A 25,770-nucleotide genomic window follows, 5' to 3' on the forward strand; every position below is an offset into this window, starting at 1 on the left:
AAAACATTTAGACTAATAATTAAAATGAAATATATATATATATATATATATATATATATATATATATATATATATATATATATATATATATATATATACATATATATTTATATATTTATATATATATTTCATATATATATATTTATATATATATTTCATATATATATATTTATATATATATATATATATATATATATATATATATATATATATATATATATATATATATATAAATAATATGTTATTTGCCTATATGGGGCTAACATAGATTAACCACATTTAGAGCTATTTTTCTGTAGTAAGTAGGTGCGATTGCATCAGCAGCAGCAACACCACCATGCGTATCTGAGTTGCCTTCACGGTCATATGGGGCATAAAACTGAAATTTATTTGAGTCTCACGATACAGGTTATTTGGCAAAAATATAATCAAAAGTGCCTAATCTGATAATGATGTTATATTATGAACTGTCTAATTACGTATATACATGTTCTACATCTATAACTCTATTCAAAAACGTAAGCTACAATGAATATTTACGGAAGTCCTTGAACGCCACACACATTATAGCGAAATGTACAATGGTTGTACAGCAGCCTACCAAAACTGTACAGGGAAGCAAAAGCCATAAAAGCGTCGAGGATGGTCGCCATATTGTGAGGGGCAGTTACTTTTGAACCCATAAAAAAGCCATGCAGATTTCTGTTTCCGTGTTTTTCTGTATGACACAAAATTGTCTTCACATGTTTTATGCATTCAGATATTAAACTGCAAGCAACGTTGGAAAAAAATTGTTTCAAATAGGAAATAAGAAATGTTTGAGTTAAATAATACTTTCCTACTATTCAGTAACCACAAAATGCTGCTAAGCAGAACTGACTTTAATAATGATGACGATGATGACGATAACCTTTATTTTTTTTCTTGAAATCACTTTTATTAGAATATGAAGTTACAGAAAATATCTGACCAGTCATCAAAATTAATTAAATGTCAAGTGTAGTGCTTGTTTAATTCAGAAAACCGACTGTTGACCGTCCCTGCAGCGCAATTGCCACTCGCAATATGGCGGAGAATGACGTCACCTCGCGTGCAGATCTATTATGCCACCTCCGTCGTCTATTTGCTGGATGTGACGTAGGTGGGGGAGACCGGAGCGAGCGTGAAGCATCTAAAAACCGGTTTGTCCATCAGGAGGAAACCAGAACTACGCTGGGAGACCCAACGAAACGCGGAACAACCTGTCCAGCTCACCTTCCATTTTCATCATGTCTGAGAACACCGCAGGGTGAGGAACTAACTGTTTATAGTTATTCTGGTCCACCTCTAACGGTATTAATAAACTGAACCTGGACTGTTAGCTATAGTTTAGTAATAAACGGTCAGGTCTGAACTGTTAGCTAATCTCCATCCGCGTGAAAAAATGGCTAAAACTGATTTTTATTGCTTTTATTGTGTGATGATGGTTTGATGCCTTGATGAAGACGAGAAGGCGGCCCTCTTTACATCGTTAAAGTTAGTAATAGATTAAGAATGAGCCCTTAAACACGTGAAGCGGCTTCACTTTGTAATTAAACCGGAAAATAACCACGCTCCACTGCTAAACGTCAGTTATAACCCACCGACTCATCACCGGCTTGCGTATTGACTGTGTTCCCGCCCTGTATGTGCCAGATGCGGCCACATGTGGCACAAAGAAGGTGGTGAATTAGTCACAGCTGGCAGAGAGTGGAACAATGTGGGTTCTACTCTCTGTGATCAGTCACTGACTGAGAGCACGTAGCACTGAGGGTGGAGGAGACAGAGGCATCAGATCTGAGGAGTAATTAAACTAAAACAATATTCAGATTATTGCTATTCTGTTTTTAATTATGTAATGATTAATCCTCCCTGTTTTAAGGCATAGTGTAAAGTCATACAATTAGCTTTTAGATGATGAGATGAGTTAATGTTCAGGTTTGGGTGTGAAAATGCTTTAATTTTTTGTAAGTTTAGATTGAAAGTAATGCTTTAGTTGTTATTTACTTTTTATTTATAAATAGCTTAACAGTCTACCAGAGTAAATTATAAAGAAAAAATGGTACCAAACTGTTATCCCCATTTTATTACAAATGAGAATATGGATGGAATAAATCTAATCAGGGACTAGAATATTCAGGTTTTGTTGGCTCAGTTATGTCAACATAATTAACAGATTGCTTTTAGTTTTTAAATGATAATGATCAAATAATTAATTTTTAATGCACTCTACCTTTAACACAAACCAGTGTAAAACATAAATAATTAAATGACATTATTGGGCAGTTTGAAATTCTTAGGGAAGTCATACTTAAATGTCAAATCATTCTGGCTTTAACATGTATATGAGTGTAAAATTAGAAAATTTCTATTTAAAAAAAAATACCATCTTAAAATCTGTGTTTTTTTTTTTTTCATTATCCATGCAGGCCAGTTAGTTATACTTCAGCTTGAACATCTAAATTTAGCCAATCATATATCAGCGGTCATCTTAATTTCCTTTCCCATTGAGTTCCGTCCCAGTGTTCATGGGGATGGACGTCTGTGTCTTCCACAGGTGTAGAGCTAACAGAACTGGCAGCGTTTCGAGGCAAGGGCGCCCTGGCGTCCTCTTCCACAGCATCTTCGTCCCCGCTTTCCTCCTCCAAATAAAAACTGTATGACGGATGAGACTCATCCACGACCTCTGACACTAAACTCTCCTCCTCTTGCATGTTTCCTCTGTCCATAGCGTTCCTTGACAGTGTCGTTTCTAAGTCACCAATTTAGTGCTACTTGGTCCCAATGGAATTTCCCATTGGGAACCTACTAGCACTAAGTTGGCAACTGGATAGCAAGATGCTTCCAACAAACCGGCCACAACCAAACTTGCTTGCAAACCTTCCGCCGCAACAATCATGCCCCTTGATAATCGACCAATCACATTCACTTTATTCACTCGTGTAAACTCGTGCACCACTGGGAGAATTTGGAAATGCAACGGTTGGACCAGCCGTTTCCCTACGACTTTAAAACTCATATGTTCTTCTAAAAAAGAAATGTTTTTAGTCCTTTTTTACAAGTTAAAAGTTAGTGGGTCTCATTAAATTAGGGCTTTAAGTTTGTTCATGCAATAAACATGACTCACAGTGGTGAGCTTTTGTTTTGTATATTGGGAAGCAAAGCACTGTCTCCCATCTGTTAGGAAAGACATGGTTGTGTAAAGTGTTGTTGATTCACTATTACGTTGTGATTCTATCACGCTCGCTCAATGTTTGCACAATAATTCAAGTCAGGCACAATATAACTGCCTCCATGCTTATATAAATATCTCCAAACCGCAGAGAATGGACTCATTTCCAGGCAGTGACTGTGCAGTTTCCTTATTTTGACTTGTCTATGGAGTAAATGGAGCATGACCAAGCATGTTCATTCTGCGGTTCAGTAAAGGGTGTGAAATTGGATGTTTTTTTCTCCTCTGTTTTTTAACATCCCCACATGACCCTGCTGTATCATTTTTTTCCATATTATCTGTGTTTCTTATCTTTGTTTTGCTCCCTCTTCTCAGTGGAAGCTACGAGGAGTGCAGAAGCACAGCTGATTGGCTGCTGAAACACACCCAGGTGCGACCAACCGTGGGAATCGTGTGCGGATCGGGCCTGAGTGCCCTTGCTGACATGCTGAAGGATCCGCAGGTCTTCAAATACTCTGACATTCCCAACTTCCCCCACAGCACAGGTATGAACCATCCAGTGTGGAAACAAAAACACAAAAAACAACAACACCTGTTGACATTTGCATGTTTAAAGAAATACCACAGCAGGGACTTCTAACATCACGTGTGTTTGTTTGTGTGCGATGCAGTGCGTGGTCATGCTGGCCAGCTGGTGTTTGGGACACTCAAAGGAAAGCCGTGTGTTTGCATGCAGGGCAGGTTCCACCTGTATGAAGGTCACCCCATTCAGAAGGTGAGCCAGAATGAACACCTGATGGTTCAGCTAAACATGCAGGACAGCTGGCTGAGTGTTCATGTCTGGAAAAAACAGGAAATAAAGCTAGACTTCACTAAATATAAGGAAATGACACAGATGAACCCACCATTAACAAACATGACTGAACCAAGAAGCATTTATTTTTACTGCTAAAGCAGGTGAAATGTAACTTTATGTAGAACAATTTCTCAGCCTGAAATACCTTTACAACGACAACAGCACAAACTTTACATCCTTAATCTACAGGAAGTAATTCCTCTGAAGTGTTGAGTTGGTTTCTACTAATCCCAGATTGTTTAAATCTGTTCTAATAAGATTTAATAATTAGAAATAGCATTTTAGGAGTTACTTTTGCTGATTTTTTATGTCTAATTGTGATGCAGATCACATTGCCCATGCGCGTCTTCAAGTTGATGGGTGTCAAGACGATCATCATGACCAACGCTGCAGGGGGCCTCAACCAGGACTACAAAGTGGGAGACTTCATGGTCATCAAGGATCACATCAACATGCCCGGCTTTGCTGGAGTCAATCCGCTCACTGGCCCCAACGATGAAAGGTAGCTGGAAGCAAGCTGATACTGAGAAATATTTTTGTTGGCAATTAAATCCAGTTTTATTTTATAACTTAGCTTAGTTACTGTTTAAAAAATGTTGGATTTGTACTGTTTGGATTTTTGTTGTTGGGGTGATAAGTGCTTCCAAAAAAGATTAAAGTTAATGATTCATGGCGCACCATCAATGTGGTTCACTTTGAAGGCAGTTTTGTGATTTGGTTTATTTCAGATCTAAATTAATATTTATTAAAGACTGGCTGTAGGTCATTCATTTCAGATGGTCAGCTTTTATTTTGATGAAGCATTACAGCATATTTATAGCTGCCTACTAATCCCCGGAATGTCTCCAGAATGCAATGACTTCATTGTCACTCAACAAGGGGCTCAGTTACTCCAGCCTGTTCCTCCTACATGGGATTCTTTGTTGTTTTCAGCCTTTTTTTTTTCAGTTTCCTACACAAATATAGCTAAAAAAAATCTTTTATTTTGAAATGTAGTGATTTACATAGAGTTTGCACTTAAAAAAAATTCTTCAAAGATTTAAATTTAGAGTGAAATTTTACTACCAAGTAATAACAAGTAGTTACATGTAGTTATATTGACAGTTTAATATATTTTTACTATTACATTAACTCATTTTTATATGGTTTTATACCCCTGCAATTTAATTACAAGCTACATTATATGTCATTGTTACATGAAATAGAAAATAGGGCATTATAGCTACTAAATTAACCATCCTATGCTGATAATAAAGTTAACCATCAACAATCCATCAAAGTCAATAAAAAAAAAAAAGTTTTAATTACATACCCTTGTGGAGAGTATGCTATATTAGTGCTGGTGAAGGAAATTAAAGAAAATTAAAAACAATTGACTGGACTTTGTTTCCAAGTTTGAAGACGTTTTGCTTCCCATCCAGGAAGCTTTTTCAATTCAAAATGTCAGGAATAGCGTTGACTTTTAGGTTTTATACAGTACTATATTGTATATTACTAGTATGCTATGATGGTTTAGAGCTGCTTTTATTTTGCTGGAAGGTTGACAAATATCAAAAACTCCTGCATTTGCTTCTGGGAAGATTCCAGCATTGAGTCACAGTTTTGTTACCTTAAACCACTAGCTGACAACTGTTTCCTCTCGCCTGAAGGTTTGGTGTTCGTTTTCCCTGCATGTCGGACGCCTACAACCGAGAGCTGCGGCAGCTGGCGCACGACGTGGCCACAGAGCTTGGTTATAGCGACTTCCTCAGAGAGGGGGTGTACTGTGTCCTTGGAGGGCCATCCTTTGAAACCATCGCTGAGTGCCGCATGCTGCATCTTTTGGGAGCGGACGCTGTTGGTAAATAGCTGCATCACACACTAACTTAACTCTATACTACAGCAGAGCTATAGATGTCAGGACCTTCAGAGATATATTGATTATTTTTCTTGGTATAAACACAGTTTTTGGAAAATAGAATTGGTAAAAGAAAACAACTGCATGGCTGTTTATTGTTGCTCAGGTGGGTTGCAAGCAACCCGCCTGTGGCTACTTGTCCTGCATCTTGAGTTGTGATGAATTGCCAGGGTAACAGCGTAAACCGTCTTTCCGTTTCAAGCTAATGTTTAGGCTAGCAGAAACTATCGGTCTAGTTCAATTAAATTCATTTATATAGCGCCAATTCACAACACATGTCATCTCAAGGCCCTTTACAGTTCAACCAGATCATCCAGTCAGATTGATTCAAAGTTTTCTATCTTAGGAAAACCAGTTAATTGCATTGACTCATTGACTCGAAAGCAATCCCTCACACTTAGCATGCTTGTAGCGACAGTGGAGAGGAAGAACTCCCTTTTAACAGGAAGAAACCTCCAATAGAACCAGGCTCAGTGTGAGCGGCCATCTGCTGAGGCCGACTGGGGTTCAAGGAGACAGAAGCAGAGGATGAAAAAAGAACACATATAGTTAGTCACACTCAGAGAAACAGGACTTTACTGAAAAACCAGCCAAGCTCGAAAATAAAAAAAAAAGGTGTTGATGGCAGCAGCACAGCTGATATTTCTCTTCAGGATGGAGTCACAGCCAAACAGGAACAGACCAGATGAAGCTACTATGAGAAAAAGCAGAGAGAACAGAACATCAGAGATTGAACTAACAAATTCTACAGACTGGGATAACCCCAGGCTCACACCGACTCCGGTCTTACCGTTGCGGTGCGGTGGGTGCGGCGCCGCAGTGATTCCAAGTCATTAAAAAGACGTAAACCTCTCTCACCGGCTGCTGAGCAGTCCGGCTGCGGTTACCGAGACACTCCGGCACTGCAGAAAATTCTGCAAGAAAGCTATCCTTGCGGCGTGCCGGAACCCTCCGCAACAAGCTCTCGCAAATATCCTTATTTGGGCCGTGTTATCGTGTGAAGTTACGTGAACTCAAGTGGACTTCTGTTAAATCTCCGGACCTCCGGAGCCGCAGAGCCGCACCGCACCGTAGTCAAAAGGGCGGTGTGAGAGGGGGTGTGCGAGAGTTGCGGTCTCCGTCGGCTCGGTAACCGAACCGGAGCCAGTGTGAGCAAGGCTTAATAGAGATATAATGATGAAAAAGGGGTCCCTATGTCCTCCAGCAGTCTAAACCTATAGCAGCATAACTATAGAGATAGCTCAGGACAACCTGAGCCACCTTAACTATGAGCTTTATCAAAAAGGAAAGTTTTAAGCCTAGCCTTAAAAGTAGACAGGGTGTCTGCCTCACGGACTAAAACTGGTAGTTGGTTCCACAGGAGAGGAGCCTGATAACTAAAATATCTGCCTCCCATTCTACTTTTAGAAATTCTAGGAACCACTAGTTTGACTATTTAACCTGAACTTTTTTTATTCATCCAGACTGTGTTATATCTAAAGATGACTTTGCTTACCAACTTCCAATTCTTAAAGAGAAGCGGTTAGCCTGAAGCTGCTTTGCTAGTAGGAAGAAGAGTACAACCCTAAGAGGCGGGAATTCCTGAAAAGTAGCCAATCACAGGCGGGTTGCTTTGTCTGGTGGCTAACGCCTTCAAAGTTGCAAAAGTTGACTGGAGCGCAGAGAAACATGTCCACACGCGATGCGGAGGGAGGCTGCACACCAAAGCAACTTAAAGCACACGAAAGCAGAGAGGGAACAAGCACTCATGTGTGATATCTTGGGGCCCCGTGGTTCTCTATTTATACATTTAACATGTTAAACATGCGCATGAGGAAGAGTTAATGTGCGTCTATAGGAAGAAAAATGGCTTGTAGGAGGATTTATTGCATATGTGTACTTTTAGCAGCATAATGCTGTATTGGAAGCAATAACTCTTAATATGCTCACTACAGTTTACTTCTGTGAAAAATATATTTTCTCAATATTAAGCCGGGTCCCTCTCCACACAATGAGCATATGACACCAAACAGATGCTGTTGTGCCTTAAAGTCATACCATACCCTACATTTATTGGTTTCTTCATTTTAAACCCTCTTAAAATCTATTAATTTCCTTCCATTATGGGTAAAAAAAAAGTCGATTATTTAATTTCTCCTCTTAGTAGCTATGCAGGACAGGGGAGGATTACTGGCATTGGCAGAATAACCAGACATATAAACACAATCTGACATCAACAATAAGAGGGAGGAGGGAAATTCCTCACAGGACTAGAAATAGAAAGTAATCTAGGATGATGACCGACTGTCAGTGTTGTAGATTTGAGCAGCTGAGAAAGTAGCTACTGTGAGAATAATAAACACTTGTGTTTATTGCATTATTAGTGCGCCCAATATACAAAATCATGTTGAGACTGTAATATTATTTTTCTTTCTGGAGCCAATTTAACTGCATTTCGACCTCCTGTAACATAATCAGGTTAGTAAACAGACTTAATGTTAAAATTGAAACAAAGGCAATATGAGTAAAAAACTGTATTTAAATTCAAACAGGCTGTAAATCTGGTTATTAGCCAGATTATCCCTTTCTTTTGCTGTTGTACTCTTTATAAAGTAAGAACAGTGTTTACGCTGTAGCGAAATCTATAATCTCAAACAAAAAAATAAAGAATGCAGTGCAGTATTCTTCATGTCTGCAAGAAGGCACCATTTTCTTTTTTGCATAAATGTATTTTTTCAACTAAAAATCTTTTAAAAGTCCAATGTTTACTTTTATTTAAGTGAAGATGAAATTTTTCCAGCCATGTGACCATCAGTTTGCATGAACTGGTGGGAGTTGATGGTGCTACATTACTCTAAACACCTCGATGGTCCTTATTTCTAAGGAAGTGGAACTTGTAGTTGTCCTGTGGCTGGCTAACTACCAGTGGGCAGAAATAAGTTGGGGAGGGGCAGGGGAGAGCCGACATGGGAAGTTCTAGCAGTTTTCAGGGTTCCCCCGGGTCCTTAAAAAGTCTTAAAAGGCATTGAATTCTTCAAAATAAAACTAAGGCCTTAATTGGTATTAAAATGTCTTAAATCAGTTTTTCGTAGGTCTTCATTTTTAAAACATCATAAATAGGATTATTTTTAGTACGATTTATTTTTGTAATCTAAATAAAACGTTAAAATTGACAATTTTTTTATCATAAAAAAAAAATAACGGCTCGCCACTTTTGCTTCCGTCCCAATAGTGGAACCAATAAAAGCGTTGTTCTGGCCGGGACATTTGGGAGATGCACCATTAACTTTTGTCTGGAAAATATGAGCAAGTGTAAATGTAACCAAAAATTGGCTCCAGCAAAGAGTTTACTCCATGGCTAAAATCAGGGGACATACATGAGGCACAGTGGATTTTGTGCAAGAAGTCATTCAAGCTCGGAACGATGGGAATTAAGCTAGTGGAGTCACATGCGAAGCACGAAACACAAAGCGTCAAAATTGAGTTACTGAGAAACAGCCGGTATTTCTCAGTTTTGTTCCACCCTTGTCTCTGCAACGCCTCCACTTATCACCAAATCAAACATAGAAAACGATACAAAGAAAAAATGGCAGAATTGCAACAGGTGGAGGACGAACTGAAGAATGCATGCAGTACCATGCTATAGCTGCAAAAAAGACTTAGCACTGGTTATGTTGTGGCTTTAAAACTGATGTTTTGTTCCCTTCTAAAATAAAGTTTGTGAATTCAGTTAAATAATTGTTAAAATATATCTGTCATTTGTGTGTTTTTAGCTTTCTTCCTGTATGGGAAGCTTTTCAAAATTTGAAACATTAGTGCAGTGGTTTATGTTAAGATAAAACTTTGGGTTAAGTTGTCGCAAGCAGGTTTTTCTTGTGTTTCTTATGAATTTGGTCTTAAATTTTTATTTCAAGTGGCATTAAAAAGACTTAAAAAGTCTTGAATTTAACTTGCCTTATGCTGTAGGAACCCTGGTTTTAAACGCAGACATTTTTTAAGCCTTGATATATCTATTGATACCAGTAAATACTCCATGCGTCGTAAGATCAAACAGTTTAATTCCTTTGTTTTCATCTTCACTATAGGGATGAGCACCGTTCACGAGGTGATTGCTGCCCGCCACGCCGGGATGCGCTGCTTCGCCATGTCACTGATCAGCAACCGGTCGGTGATGGACTACGACAGCCAGGAGAAGGCCAACCACGATGAGGTCCTGGAGACCGGCAGGCAGAGGTCCAAGCAGATGGAGGTTCTGGTGTCCACCATGGTGGCTCGGCTGGACAACGACGAGAACAACGACAAAAAGAACTCCTAAGCCAACAGTCCCCAACGCCGCATGTTTTAGGTGTTATCTCTGCTCCCTCAAACCTGATTCAGATGATGCAAAAATCCCTTCTACTGAAATCAGGTCTGAGGAAACAGAGGAGCTTCTAAAACATCCAGGACTGACTGATTCCAGATCAGCTGCTGATCTCTGCCTCACTTAAGGACAATTTATAAAACCTCACCGTTCTGCCAAGAGTTTTAAAACACGATGCCAGTTATAGAAAACCTACTGACTGTTACGTTTGTGATCGTCAGCCACACAAGCTAAGCTACTTCAAACACTCCTCTATTTATCCGCTTCCTTTCGGAGTTATAGAGTTTATTTGGAGCAGATTCCCGCTGTGCTGCTCTGTGCTCTGGACTAATTTAGTATTTTTCTAACTTTATTTTATTATTTATTGGCGACGCTCTAACATTCCCTCATATCAGTATGAAACAACACTTCTTAATAAAGCGGACCAACTCGTCTGCATGGGTTGTTAACAGCTGGAACAGTGAGGGGTTAAATATTTTTATGTGATGTATTTATGTGATGTTTAGGGTTATTTGGAGATTTTTACTTTAAGAAGGGAAGCTGCTCTGCACAGGGTGGCTGCTGATGTTTGTAATAGGGATTTAAATGTCCTTTTATGTTGAGCTACATGAGGAATATTTGCCGGTTTTATTTTGTTTGGATTTTATTGAGAACTCAACAAGGCTTCAACTTTTTAATAAACGACCTGGAATCAATTTGTTTCTATGCCTCACTATTCAGATTTTGTTCTTGTATTGGGATGATTCATTGAATTCTGTATCATTCTAGTCATTTGGGGTCGCAGATTGACATGGTTTTCATCTTATATTGTCAGTTTAAGCATGTTTTGATTTATTAGTTGATTCCTCTGAAAAATCCACTCTGTTCAAATGCTTTTCCCACAACTGACTGGGTCTCCTATTATCAAAAATAATCACAGAAATGCAAAATCATTACTCTGTCAAAGAACACAAATATTTTTTGTCCTAGTTTTTAATTTTAGGCAAGTCAAGTCTATTTGTACGGAACAATTCAGTACATGGATAATTCAAAGTGCTTTACAAGCAGGTAGTAAAATAAATAAAACTATTGGATCACGACCTTAAACTAATAATACCTCAGCTAACAGTTTAATTTCAACAGTCAAAGGAAGCTCTAGACAAATGGGTTTTTAACTTTGACTTTAAAGAACTCAGGATTCAGCACTTTTACAGTCTGCTGGGAGATTGTTCCAGATAAGGGGAGCATAGGAACTAAATGCTGCTCCATGTTTGGTTCTAGTTCGGAGTGAACAGAGAAGGCTAGAACTAGAACCCTGAGTGGTTTAGGGAGGTTGATACACTGACAATGAATCTGTCAAATTAAAAGGGCCACTTTTTTCAAAAAAACAATTGAATTAGAGAAATGGGTCTGATTTAATTGTGTTTCTTTCACTTCTTGTTTTACTACATATCTTACTGAGCCATATCCTTCTTCATATAAAACATGATCCTCCTACTTACACACTGAATTATTCTATGAACCAAAAATGGCCTCCTGATCGCTAGATATTTTTTTCTTAGATCAAAATAATAATTTCTTAAGAATCCCTAGATCCATAGTTATAAAGCTATTTACCTGTGTCACTGTAATAGATATTAAATAACATATATTTTGTAAAAAAAAAAATCAAATTAGGCTCTTGATAGTGTACAACAAGAATTTTTTTTTTTTTACAATAATCCATCCATCCATTTTCTGTCTTGCTTATCCCTTCTGGGGTCACGAGGGGTGCTGGTGCCTATCTTTAGCTGTCTATGGGCAAGAGGTGGGGTAAACCCTAGACAGGTCGGAGGTCCATAGCAGTAAACATCAATATTTGTTGTATTTTTTATGAGTTAAGATGAAATACTCAATACACCAAACTGAAATAACAGCACGGTTAATAATAACGGAAAAGCACATATAAGCATGTTGGCATCCATGGGCCTTCTCCATAAAACTCCTATATTGCATGGTTCTCTCAACCTGTGTTATCCAACTGGACTTCAATCTTCCAGGTCCCTGAGTGAAGCTCTAGTATCAGCTCATGCAGACCACTGAATCTCCCCATAAAGCTCAGCAGACCGTCTAACTAACCAGCAGTCTACAGACTGACCAACTTCATCTATCTCCACTCCACCACCAGTTTCAGCCCTGGGGGGGAACAGCCCTCTTCCTTACTCCTGGTCATGCATATCAATCAAAATTCAGCACTATGTTTGAGGTCTGAGCGCCAAAGAGTAAAGTAATTAATACATTTCTTTTAATTGTCTTTTCTCTCTGTGTGAGTTTTTTGGATTGAAAAGAAAGTTAGACTAGAATTATCAAAAAATATATATAAATTATATTAATTTAAAGCTGTAGACGTTATACAAACCATACATCTATATGCATAGAGGAAAACTATCAGGAGTATGAGACTGAATATGGTCACATTGAAAGGGTGTTTCTAGAGGAAGTGAACTGTTGTCTCGTTTAAAGTGCAAAAATAAGCAGTTACAGTCTAAACAGTCTTAAGGTAAGGAGAGAAGGAAGGAGAGCTTTATCGCACACATCCACAGGTTTGTTTGTGATTGAGCATCTTCTTCCATGTGTCTCTCCGGTGACTTGAGGCAAACTTTAAATTAGACTTTTTATGGACATTTTCAAGAAAAATCTTTCTTGTTGTCCAATGGACAGAGTCTCCCCCCTCAGCTGTAGATCTCCGCAGTTCATCCAGAATGATCATGGATCTCTGATCAGTCTTCTCTTTAAGCTGAAAGTTTAGAGGGTCTGGTAGATTTGCAGTGGTCTGATAGTCCTTCCATTTATATATTTATCACTTTCACAGTGCTCCGTTGGATGTTTAAAGCGTGGGAAATATTTTTGTATCCAAATACGACTTTAAACTTCTCCCCAACAGTCTGTTGGACCTGCCTGGTGCTCCTAGTTCTTCATGAAGCACTCTGTGCTTTAAGCAGACCTGAGATGATCACAGAGCAGGTATATTTATACGGAGACTTGATTACACACAGGTGGACTCTATTTCTCATCATCAGTCATTTTGGTCAACAATGGATCATTCAAAGATAAAAAGGCTGGGTAATTTTGCACGGCCCACTCTTTAGTTTTTTATTTGTTAAAAAAGTTGAAAATATGCAATACATTTCGTTCCACTTGACGATTGTGTTCCACTTGTTGTTAAATATTCACAAAAAATTTGGATTTTATATCCTCATGTTTGAAGCCTGAAATGTGGTAAAAGTCTGAAAAGTTCAAGAGGGCCAAATATTTTCGCATGACAATGTTGATTTATTCTACGATCAACTTCCCTTTTTTTTTTTTTCTTAATCACACAAGGTGTAGATCTTCTCCAAACGTTGTTAAATAAACAGTAAGAGGAAAATATGTTATACTTTTTGAGCTGGAGTTTATGAGGGGGTTGCTTGTTACCATGGTCACACCTCAGCTCACATCAAACACTCTCTGTTTAAATGCACAGAAAAAAATAATTCATGCACCTTTGCATCTACTTAGGCATATAAGTTACTTTAACACAATAGTTTCATGTCCTATCCTGCTGCTAACATGAAACTATTGTGCTAAATATGCTTAAGTAGATGCAAAACATACATAAATTATTTTTTTTAAGTGCATTTATTCTACCTGCATGTTCATGTCATTCATTTATGTATTTTTATCCACTCAATTCTCATCTTTGGTTTGTGATTATTATTAACTCTTGTTTGGTCTGCCAGTCTCATCCTCCCTGGTCTCTGGGAGTTTGCCCTGACAAACATGGCAGCTCAGAGCATCTGAAGGAGGCTTCTTGGACTCCACCAACAGCAACTGCTGGAGAGGGGAATTTAGCATTTAATTTTTAGTAAAAATAGCTTTTTGTATTCAACTTATGATTTATTTTTAAAGTTTAATGTGGTTTGATGTTTTTTTTCCCCTTTATGTAGCTTAGTTTAACAAACTTAACCGTATTGAATAGTTTAGATTATATTGTTTGGTTACCCCTACTGTGCCGTGATAGTCTGATCAGTCAGTGTAAAAATGCCCTGTTGTTTCTTTAGATCAGGGGTCTTCAACTTTTTCCAGGCCAAGGACCCCAAACTGGTGGCGAAATGGAGCGGGGACCCCTAATTATATATTGTATGAAATTGTGTTATATCAAACTGATCCTATAGTCACTCTATTACAGACGGAGTAATGTAAGGAAAGTAATTTCTTCCTGGGGTTATTAAAGTATTTCTGATTCTGATTCCTGGTTGATGGGACAGGTGTTGTGAATGAAACGGTGCCCAGCTTGAAAGAGCTCCTGTGTGTCTCTGAATGTGTGCATTGATGAATGAAAGACATCTTCTGCCTCCATTTATCTGTTTACTACAGTGAGTTGAATTCATTTTAATGTGGATTTAAACACATTTCAGTTAACGGGAAAAAATGCAGGGGGGATATAAAAAAAAAGTGTGTAATCAACCAAAACATTCGCGACCCCCATGCAGAAACTCTACGGACCCTCTAGGGTCTGCAGACCCCTTGTTGAAGAGTTGTTTGTGAGTAAAATTCAGCTTCTTTGACCTCTAGCCTTTGGTTGTTTTGTGTTTTTGCTTTTTTTTCTACATTCAACCATTTGGGTTTAAATAAAAACCCTGATTTTTCTAATAATTCCTGTGACTCATGCCTTTGATCCTTTCCCTCACAGTAACTTTCCCCATGAATTGTTTATAGTTTAGGATATTTTATTTTCATTTACTGTATGCGGAAGATAAAGGGATATTTGCATCCCTAATTTTAATCCTAGATGGATAACATTTGTAGATGTCTGAGTTTTTACACTCTTAATCCATTCAAAGTAGCCTTTCTGTTAAGGTGTCATTTTAAGTTTGTTTTTATAAAGTCTTGTTAAAAGACCCTGTAATTCCTGCTGTTTTCTAGAGGAAACCTTTGATGGTTCTTTTAAACTTCCCTGACGATGATCCACGCTGAGTGGGCAGGCCAGCCACCTACCCAGCTGTTTTTATTTGTTTACAATCATTTAACTATCTTATTCTAACAGAAGGTCTCCTTGTGTTTCCAATTTAGTAGTGAGGCCAATGTAAAAGGTCCACCATTTGAACCTTTCACTCATAAAGGACGTTATGCATTGAAAACACATGTTCTTAAAGATTTTTATAACTTCAAGTATTCATAAAAATCAATATGAACATTTTAGGAGTTAGTTGGTTGAAGGATTAACACAGCATTTCTTGTGGAAGTAATCATTTCAACAACTGGAATAATTAATTCATGATAATATTTACATTTCTTTATATTTCCCAACATCTAATTATACAATTAAATATGAATTATGAAGCATCTTACACCACCAGAGGTGCTCAAAGGAACCCAATGCTGAGCATCTCTTGGGAAAAGTTTTGTAAATAAAAAAATGTTATGGATCTAACCTTCAGGAAGTCTTTATAGCTTGGTGAACTATTAAAATCTCTGAAAGAAAGAACATCTCTGAGTTTGTTTCCTGTCGCCTTATCTGCAAACTCCAGCTTTATCGCAGTTTTCCGTTATGTTTCTCCTGACTTTTTATACAAAAGCAAAGAAGTTTCCATGACAGTTTTTTCTGTGGGCCTGTGGCCATACAAGGTCCTGTGAATTTTATGAGCTGTCTGAACTAAAAGGAGGAGCCCCAGGTGTCTGAACAAAATGTACTCATTTAGTGAGCTGCAGCTGTACACACTGTAAGGACAGGCTGACATCCGGGGAAAACATTAAGCATTGGGCGTCCATCTAATAAAGTCCAAAGCCCTGGAAATATCAATTAAACACTTCACAGGTGCTGATATGAAAATGTTCCATTACTACTTATTTTACCAACAGACATTCAAATCATTCAAAGTAAATCTGCTGCTGGAAAGGACTAAACGTTCGGATGAAGAAAAAACAGAGTGGCATTTTTTAAAATAGGGACATCACAAGTGTGAGCTTGTAGGAGTCAGACGGTTATTAGTGGGGAATGTTTATGATTCTGGATGAGCAAGTACAGTGCTGAATTTAAAGGGCAACTAGTCCTTTAAATCCCTGTCGAGGAACACTGTTGATGCTAAATGGCTTAAATACGGACAAAATGAAGATTTTTGAAGATTAATGGCCTCCTTTGAGCCATTTAGAGATTATAATGATCAGTTTGAACCCCTTAGCTCCCTCCCTTTTATAGCTTGTGTGCAAATTAATTGCATATCCAAACACCATTGATCAGTAAAATAATATGATATACTCCACATGCTTGTGATGTGTCTCATTTGAATGCGAAGATCTTCTAGTTTGTGGACTTGTCTCTACAAACTCTGTAAGTCTGAAACAACTTGACCTATGCTGCTTCAAACATATCCAAAATGTTTTTCTGTTGCACAAAAAATGTATTTTTTATTTGTCTGTCTGCTTGTGAAGTATGCTGGTGAAGATTCTCAGTTATCCAGGTCATAGTCATTACAAAAGAGTAAAAAAAAAAAATCCATTTGACTTTCTTTTCCAAGTTTGAAGACGTTTCACTTCCCATCCACGAACCTTTTTCAATTCAAAATAAGTGCATTAGCTTTGAGTTCCAAGCTTTATAGAGTATCCCACCTTGTTATGGCTTAGAAAACTTGCAAATTAAACCAGAAGAACAGATCAGCACCTTAATAATGGGGAGTCGTTGAGGTATTTGTTCGCCTGCTATACCCAATACTGGCCTATGCTTTTTTTGGCTGACCAGGCGAGATGTTTTGGTCCCCTGCATGGGAGTCGGGGTTGAGATGATAGCGGAAAGGAATCAACTCTGTTGCTGCAGGTTGTAGGTTTTTAGAGCTGGTGTCTGAGGCCACCCCCAGTTTAAAGTTGTTTTTTTCTCTCTTTTTGTCTCTGTCCTTTCATTTTGATTAACTGAACAGACCTGAGTTTTTTGGGACCTTCTATCTGAGGTGTATCTTGTCCTCCTGGGGTCACCACCACTGTTTTCTCCAGCTGTAGGTTATGAGTGAGCAGAAGCTTCAGACATGGTTCAGTAATCATCTGATTGATGTAAAGGGCTCTTTTATCCATTGCTGAGTTGGTTTAGTTTGATGCTTTATGTGTTGTTTTGTTTTTAGATGTTACAGCCTACTTCGTGTTGTCAGACAGGTTATTTTATGTACTTATCTTTTAGTGATTTTAGATCTTCAGCAGTAGGATTTATTTGTTTAATGATTGAAATAAAAATAATAATAAAAAAAATCTAAATAAAATAATTTAAAAATAAATAAAAGCAGTAGGAATTTAACAAAAAATAGGTTAGAATTCACAAAAGATTTCTGTTTGTATAAGGAGGAGGGTTTTTTTATTTCTTCTTTTTTTAGCATCTGTGTTTTCATCGGTTATTTTATAATAAATATAAATATACAATTAATTTGGGGAAAAATGTTGACAAAAAGCAAATAAAAATTCATTTACAAGAGTTTTACTGGACAGTTTTAGGAGTCCTGATTCTGTGCTCTGCTGTAAAAAGTTTACATGATGATGACTGCAGCCTCATTTATTTAAAACCTCATCAGATGATTTCAGCAAAAAACAGGAACAAGTGACCAGAACATGGTGTTCTAGGGAGAAGCTGAATAACCTGTTTAGGATAGAAGGAGGAGTTTGATTTATAATCAACAAACTGATCAAATTAAACTTTGCCATCAAGTTTTTTAATGATACGTGGAATCGGTTCTGAAAAGATTTAAACATTCAGATTAAAGTCAAACCTGTCAGTTTATTGAATACCAGTCTCTAACATGTCACACTGACTTGTGAGGCCTGAGCTGGATGACTGGTTCAGGACAATAATGAGATAAAAGTAGTTCAAATACCCTCTAAGGTCCCTCTACTGCTTAAATGCTAGAGAAGGAGCACTGCGCCCTCTGCTGCTCCTACATGGTAATGCTTCAGTGCTTTGATTTCAGCCAAACCGCTCACAGACCTATAGTCTTAGTTTTCAAATGATCCAGGTCTGATTTACTAATAAAGATAAGACTTAAACTAAAGATAGGCATTGCATTCACTAAAGCTGTTGAATGAAAAGCAAACACCTCATAAATCTATCATTATGTTAATGCAACTTATCATGGAACGTTTCCTGTTAAACTCAGAATATAAATGTTATGTCTATAAGTAGCTGGTCCTAAATAATCAGGATTAGAACAGCTTTTCTTTAAATTAAGGCAAAGACAAGTTGGTTTTAAGGTCTGTTTAATATGAAACAAAGGGAAAAAGAGGCTGACAAGATGCTGACATTAAAACATGAAACCCTGAGATGCTTCAGGGGGATCTGAACAGAAAGGCAGCGTGTTACAGGAATGATTTGGAAGAAAGGGTCAATTAAAATCCTAACGACACAGAGTTCATCTCTACAGGACAGAATGAAACCGTTTAGAGGTAATTATCGGGGTCTGGGCACATACAGGGGCGAGTAAAATAAAAAAAAACCTGATGAACAGTCAGAATATCATGGAAAATTTACCTAAGAAACATAGAAAAACTGTTATTAACAAAAAAAAATGAAAATAACATTTATGGAAAGTAATGTAATGTCATACGAGTCACTAATATTTAAAGGTATCAGTCAGGAACAGAGATCTTTTTTCAGGTTAAAAGTGTATTAAAAAAATAAAAACATTTAGGACGTATTAAACATATTTTGCATGAAGACCACATTCCGCATTTTTTATTGTTCTGATGTGACATTAAAGATAAATGTTGTTTTGTAAGCTGCAAGTGGAAAAACTTCAAAATGAATAAAATTAAAGCGGTCTGAGTGTAATTATTCTGTATGATGCGTCTCACTCAGTGACTCACTAATATTCTTAGTTATGAATGTGACTGTGGGAGAGTGATTTATGCTCAAACATCAGGCTGCACCACAGAAAAACACCTCAGTATCCCATGATAAAACATGGTAGTGGCAGTATGATGGTGTGGGGTTCCTTCTTCACACTGATTAATTTATTTTTTTGTCAATATGGAGGAAACTTTAAGAAAGAACCTCGGATAAGAGACATTATCATTATCAGAACCATGAGGGAAATGAGTCTGGAAGTCTACAGCCAGAGAAAAAAAAAGTTTAAACTACATAAAAGATGTTTGTGAAAAAATACTTAGCCCATTTTTCCCTATCCCCCCCAAGAAGATTGTTACAATCTAATTTTATGTATTTTGCCTGAAATGTAGAAAAAGATTGAAATGATCTCATTATTTTACCTCAAAGCAACCTGATTTTTTAAACAGAAGGGCGTAACACATTCTAGATCCTCTGTTGTGGTTAAAAAAACATGGATGGGCAGAGGGTGAGGGTGTTTTATGCTCCCACTTTTTATTTTTTTGGGATTCCTAGCTTTTAAAACATCACACAGCTCATTCATCCGTGAAACAAGGAGCAGAAAACTTCCAATCCATTCCAGATGGATTCTGCATAGTTAAAACATGCATCCTGAAGGAAACTCATTTCCACAGGTGGGAATCAGAGCGAGTCGTTGGGTCTTTTTGGTTTGAAAGCGCTGCCTTCCGCTCAGCTGTATGTGTGAATGACTCTGTGTCGCTTCAAATGGTGCATCAGGATAAAGGTTTTCCCGCACTGCGAGCAGCTGTAGGGTCGCTCTCCGCTGTGCGTGCGCTGGTGGACCCTCAGGCTGCTCTGCTGCGTGAACCTTTTCCCGCACTGTCCGCAGCCGTACGGCTTTTCCCCCGTGTGCGTCCGATGGTGAATGCTGAGGTGAGAGGAGCACTGAAAGCTTTTCCCGCACACGCCGCACCAGAACGCTCGCTTCCTCTTGTGACTCTGCTGGTGCAGCTTGAACTGGTGCAGGCGGCTGAAGGACTTGCCGCACTGGGAGCAGGTGTAGGCCCTGGAAGTGGGGGTGAGCGGTTTGTGAGGGGTGGGAGGGTAGAAGCGGTTTGTTGTGAAGGTGTTAGCCTGCTGCGTTACATTCGGCCCGTCGTGGGCTCCTGCCGCCCTCTCTGCGTCCTCTGCATGTGAGCTGTTCCTCTGCAGAAGCATCTGCTCCTTCTGCTTGTCCTGCTGCTGCAGAGCCGCCTGCGCTCTGGCCTGGAAATGCGACAGCTGCATGTCCTTCTGGTACTCAGCGCCGTAAATCCCGTTGCACTCTTCCCTGACGACGGGGGACTTCCTGGTGTTGGAAACCATGTTTGTTGCATCCGAATGCTCAGAAAATGAGTTAGAATACTCTTCTACAACACTGGAGAAGTCGGGAAAACCCGCATCAATCTCATTCCCTTCAATGATGGAAGACCAGAGCTGGTTTTCCTGTTCGTCGGCGGGATAGTCGGCAGCAGTGGGGGTCTGCTTCCCCACTCGGTGCTGACATCCGTCCTGTCTGAAGGGGTGCTGGTCCTCCTCCTTCTCCGTCTTCACGGTGAACTGCAGGCTGCAGATGTCTATCGGCTGCGGCCCGGGGTTAAATGTTCCACTGAACTCTGCAGGCTTGTGTGCGGTGACATCCGGATGCGTAATCTGCTGGTTCTCTGCAGCGTTACAGGTATCAGGGTACTGGACCGCAGTGCCTAAAAAAAGACATGCAAGATACAACTTAGCACTTTAAACCTGTGAAGATAATACAGGACAAGCTAAGTAGTCAGATGGTCCTGAATGTGAGTTTAGAATTAATACGACATTTCTGGTTTAAAATGATGCCTTTAAAAACTGAAGGAAAAGAAAACATCTGTGGAGTGGCGGCCTAGTGGTTAGGACACAGAGCTTAGAATCCTGAGATTGCGTGTTCAAAACCCACTCCCAAGGGGTCTTTATGAGTTAAATGCAGAAGTAAATTTCTCCAATGTGAGATCAATAAAGCTCATTTATTATTATATTTGCCACTAATATCGATATATAGTCAACTCTTCTTATGCTGCTATACCAACATTATGCAGAGTTATCTGAACGGCTGCTGCTGAGTTTATAAAATGCCTGCAGTGTAGAGTTTCCATTAAATGTGTTGGAACTAACTGGAGATTGAATGTTTAAACTCTATTAAACCCATCCATCCATCCATCCATCCATCCATCCATTTTCCTTCATGCTTATCCCTGCTGGGGTTGCGAGGGATGCTGGTGCCTATCTCCAGATGTCTATGGGTTAGAGGCGGGGTACACCCTCTCGCTAAATCCATTGAAGGGCAACACAGAGACAAACAGGACAAACACCCATTCACACACACTCCTAAAGAGAATTTAGAGAAGCAAATTAGCCTAACAGTCATATGTCTGTGGGAGGAAGCCGGAGTACCCAGAGAGAACCCACGCATGCACAGGGAGAACATGCAAACTCCATGCAGAAAGACCCCGGGCTGGGAATCGAACCCAGACGCTTCCTGCTGGAAGGCAGCAGCACTACCCACTGCTTCACTGTGCAGCCCTGTATTAAAACCAACTATAAATATATATTTGATGTGTTGTCAGGCTGGGCTATATGTAATAATCTTTAATTAATTAAGACCAAACTTCAAGTGATCAAAGTTTGAGTCTCAATTTAATCTTTAAACCATGTTGAGATGGAAAAATTATTTTCCAGCAGCTGGGTAGAAAAAACATTATCTGGGTTCAATGTTTGGGACAAAATACGTCCTTACTGTTTAGTTCATTCTTATCATCTGATATAGAAATGACATCATATTGTGCTGCATTAGCCTCAACAGTCCAGGTTTGTTAAAGTCTTGTTTGCATTTTATGGCTTAAGTAGAGCCATACTAAGCAGCTTAGATAATGTTTTACATGCACATCTAAAGAATCCTCTGCTTCCACATACTTAACATCCACTGACTGCTTCTACATTCATTTAAAACTGAGATACTTAAGAAAATGGAAACATTTGTAAAAACAGATGTATTTTTGTACAGCTGTAAATGTGCGTCAGCTTCCAGGCAGGTTTCTCTCTGTATTCAGAGGCTTTGCAAACAGAACAGTAAGGATGGCCACTTTATAGATGCCAGCTTCATGTTATTTAAAGAGAGAGTTTGTTTGTTTAAAATGCTCACCGATGGCTGCAGAGGAATCACTGATCCACAGAGCATCATCTGGAATCTCCTCCTTAATGGCAAAGGAAACGTTGGACCCTTCGCCTTCAGGAAACTACAAACACAAAACATGGATTGATTGGCGTTCAGTTTGGAATAAATATTAACATATAAGACATAATGTTTGGGTGAACTAAGGTTTAAAGAAGATAACGACAATCTGGACATCACAGTATTAAATACAGTTTGCTTAATAATCTGAAGCAGAACGTTTTTCTTAGGTTTTTAATCAACCTTGTTTTCAGGTGTATTAATGTGCTTTAAGGGTTATTTTTCTTCCTAAAAAAAATAAGGGACTTTATATGTTCTTAATTTGTTTTTCTATTTTTTTAATTCATTAGGCAAGAAGCTGTTCCTGTTACCGTAATGTAAACAATATCACTGAAGTAGAATATGAACTAAAAGTTGCTTTATTTCAATAACAACATTCAAAAGGTAAAACTTTAGATTACCTAATAGATTTATCAAACAGAGCTATGTATGATACATATTTAATTGCTTCTGATAATTTATCTTTATAACTAATTAAACTTTAAACTCTAAGTGTCAATAAAGATAACAAATAACAAAGTTGTAAACAGACTTTTTTGAGGGAACTCTGATTGTTGATGTTTAATAAAAGCTTCATTAAGATCCCAGTGGTAACTTTGATAAAGGTGAATATAGTATTCTGTTAGAAAGGCAGCATTTTGTGTTATTTATGTGTTATTTTCCCATCAGATTATAGTTTTTCTCACATAAAAGACTTATATAAAATATCTTGAACCTCCAATGTTATGGTGTACTGAAGGGTTTGATGCTTAACCTTTTGTTCTCTCTCTGGTATTTCTTTTTAAGGAAAGACTGTGTTTTATTTTAATTGAACAGCGCCATTAACTGGACAGTTGTTGCTAATTCTATTCCCTTTTGAAGTGTTTCAGCGTCTTTTTGATTTTTTTACTCTCTCACGCAAACATTCGTTTAAACCTATTGCTGTTCTGCTAAAAGGATTCCTCCTGTAGTAATTTTCCTCTCCACTGTGGCCACATGCTTGCTCAATGTAAAGGACTGCATGCATAGGAAGACTCCAGGCATGAAACTAATTTCTCTCTGTAAGTCAGTTTAATAATTGGACTGAATCCTATTTTTTATATTATTGACTAATTTAAGTTAAATTAATAGATTTCTATTTGACCTCTGCCTGAATACCATTTTTAGACAAGATCAAGCGCTACATAAATAAACTGAACTGAAATACTGATTTAAACTCTAGCATGTTTTCAAAGACGCTCCTGGTGGTTTGGGCCCTTTTAGAGAGACCCTGATCTATCTCTATAGTTATGCTGCTATAGGCTTAGACTTCTGGAGGACATGGGGACCCCTTTTCATCATTCTGCTTCATTCTATCTCTATTCTCCCATTCTGCAGAATCTGTTAGTTCAATCTCTAACGTTATGCTCTCTATGCTTTTTCTCATAGCAACTTCATCTGGTCTGTTCCTGTTTGGCTGTGACACCTTTGTTTATAAATGTTGGAGATCGGCCTGTTTTTCAGTGTAGTCCTGTTTCTCTGAATGTGACTGGCTGGATGTGCTCTCTTCATCCTCTGACATGGGAGCTGCTCGGAGCTCGTCTGCCTGGCTGTGTGTTTCCTGGACGGGGCCGCCTTCTACAGCAGCCTTTTGAATCTCTGCTTCTGTCTCCTTGAACCCCAGTCGGCCTCACCGGATGGCCGCTCACACTGAGCCTGGTTCTGCTGGAGGTTTCTTCCTGTTAAAAGGGAGTTTTTCCTCTCCACTGTCGCTACAAGCATGCTTAGTGTGAGGGATTGTATTTGAGTCAATGAGTCGATGCAATCAACTGATTTTCCTTAGATAGAAAACTTTGAATCAATTTGACTGTATGATCTGGTGAACTGTAAAGTGCCCTGAGATGACATGTTGGGAATTTGGCGCTATATAAATAAACTGGATTTAATGTAATTAAGGGTCCCAGCCTTTTAAAGATGGATTCAACTAACAGAGAACAAACACCTACCTTTACATCTCTGGTGGGAAGTGAAAGGTTTCTCCCTGAATCAGTCCCTCGATCCATGTAGTTCTCTAAATGCAGAAAAACACACATCCTTCTTCTGAAAATGGACCAATGCTTTATAGTTCTTTTAAAAAGAGAGAGTAAAATTGAATATGTGCAAGGACTTAGCTGTGATGTGTATTGGTGTGGTGTTTGATGAAGGTAATGCAGTGATAATTGAGCATTAATGAGCTGCTGGTCTCACCGTATCCCCGCTGCAGCTGCGCGCTCCTGCTCTCCATCAGCAGCAGCTTCCTCTTCAGCAGCTCATTCTCGCTTTGTCTGCGGGAGATTTCCACATGCAGGAAGGCACATTTATCATCGACCAGCTTGGAGATCTGTGCCACTGCTGCTTTCACCAGGACCTCCATTATTGAGGATAACTGTGTCTGGAAGGGAGCGCACGAAGCCATGTTCAGCGATATAATGTATGAATCAGGTACAAAAAAGGTGTCAATTTTTTTCACAACAAATGAATATTCTACAGAAAACAAAACATAAGACGCCCTGATAGACGATCTTTACATCCCTGCGTGTTTGTAGCAGCTAGCTTACAGCTTTCTTCCGTGTGGTTGAGCTCTACCGTAAAGACAAGAAAAGAAGCGCAGCCAAATGTACTGATCGGTACACTGCAAAAACGATCTGGAAATAAGTAAAAAATTCTAAAATTAAGTGTATTTACTAAGGAAGGGGATTAGGGACACTGAAAAAAAAAAATTTTGACAATTTTTTTTACATTTTATTTCAGTTTAATTTGGGAAATCTCAGAATTCAGATTTTTTTTTTTTTTTTCAGAATTCTGACTTTAATCTCAGAATTGTGGATCTTAATGTAGATGGGCACCGTGAAGCAAGAGATGTGGGAGCACTCAGCTTCACTGACAAAGATGTCAGTTGTTTGGGTGGGCCAGAAGGGTCCCTGGTGATGCTATTTCATTAATGGAAGAGCAGAGGGTGATTAAAACAAGAGAGCTAGTCTCTAAAACAGACATGACTACAGCTTGATGCTAACATGTTTGTTAACTGTCAGATTAAAGTCAGAATTTTGAGAAAAAAGTTAGAATTCTGAGATTAAAAGTAAATGAGATGATTTGCCAATGAAATTAGTATTTTTACTCTTAAGATAAGATAAGATAATTAGATAATATGAACTTGAAATAAGACAATGCAATAGTTTTTTCTTTTTTTTAATGTAAATTGTCTTGTTCCATTGGCAGATTGTAGCACCAGGGTTTCCGTGGGTCATTAAAAATCATTCAAAGTCATTAAATAATTTCCTTTTTTAATTAAGACCTTAATTAGCATTAGAACTAATTAAAGGTGATTATCATGGCATTTAAAATCCTTTATTTAAAAAGGAAGTTTATAAAATA

The 25,770-nt window shown here is 38.4% G+C and overlaps 2 protein-coding genes across 2 annotated transcripts; one reads left to right on the top strand and one right to left on the bottom strand.

Moving 5' to 3' along the window:
* The first annotated feature begins 1,130 nt into the window (after window positions 1–1,130).
* On the top strand, window positions 1,131–10,977 carry pnp5b (purine nucleoside phosphorylase 5b). The gene is made up of 6 exons (XM_038279343.1): window positions 1,131–1,288; window positions 3,566–3,735; window positions 3,862–3,965; window positions 4,373–4,548; window positions 5,696–5,886; window positions 10,008–10,977. The coding sequence occupies exons 1-6, from the start codon at window positions 1,269–1,271 to the stop codon at window positions 10,235–10,237; spliced, it is 891 nt and encodes a 296-aa protein (XP_038135271.1). The 5' UTR covers window positions 1,131–1,268; the 3' UTR covers window positions 10,238–10,977.
* Window positions 10,978–18,494: 7,517 nt separating this feature from the next.
* On the bottom strand, window positions 18,495–24,980 carry LOC119779644 (zinc finger protein 135-like). The gene is made up of 4 exons (XM_038279371.1): window positions 24,604–24,980; window positions 24,363–24,427; window positions 22,309–22,402; window positions 18,495–20,839 (listed from the first exon to the last, which is right to left on the bottom strand). Exons 1-4 carry the CDS (start codon window positions 24,809–24,811, stop codon window positions 19,827–19,829), a joined length of 1,380 nt encoding a protein of 459 aa, XP_038135299.1. The 5' UTR covers window positions 24,812–24,980; the 3' UTR covers window positions 18,495–19,826.
* Between the last annotated feature and the right edge of the window lie 790 nt (window positions 24,981–25,770).

Source organism: Cyprinodon tularosa, unplaced genomic scaffold (genome assembly GCF_016077235.1).
Source record: "Cyprinodon tularosa strain WSP-4 unplaced genomic scaffold, ASM1607723v1 ctg102, whole genome shotgun sequence".
NCBI classification, from domain to species: Eukaryota; Metazoa; Chordata; class Actinopteri; order Cyprinodontiformes; family Cyprinodontidae; genus Cyprinodon; species Cyprinodon tularosa.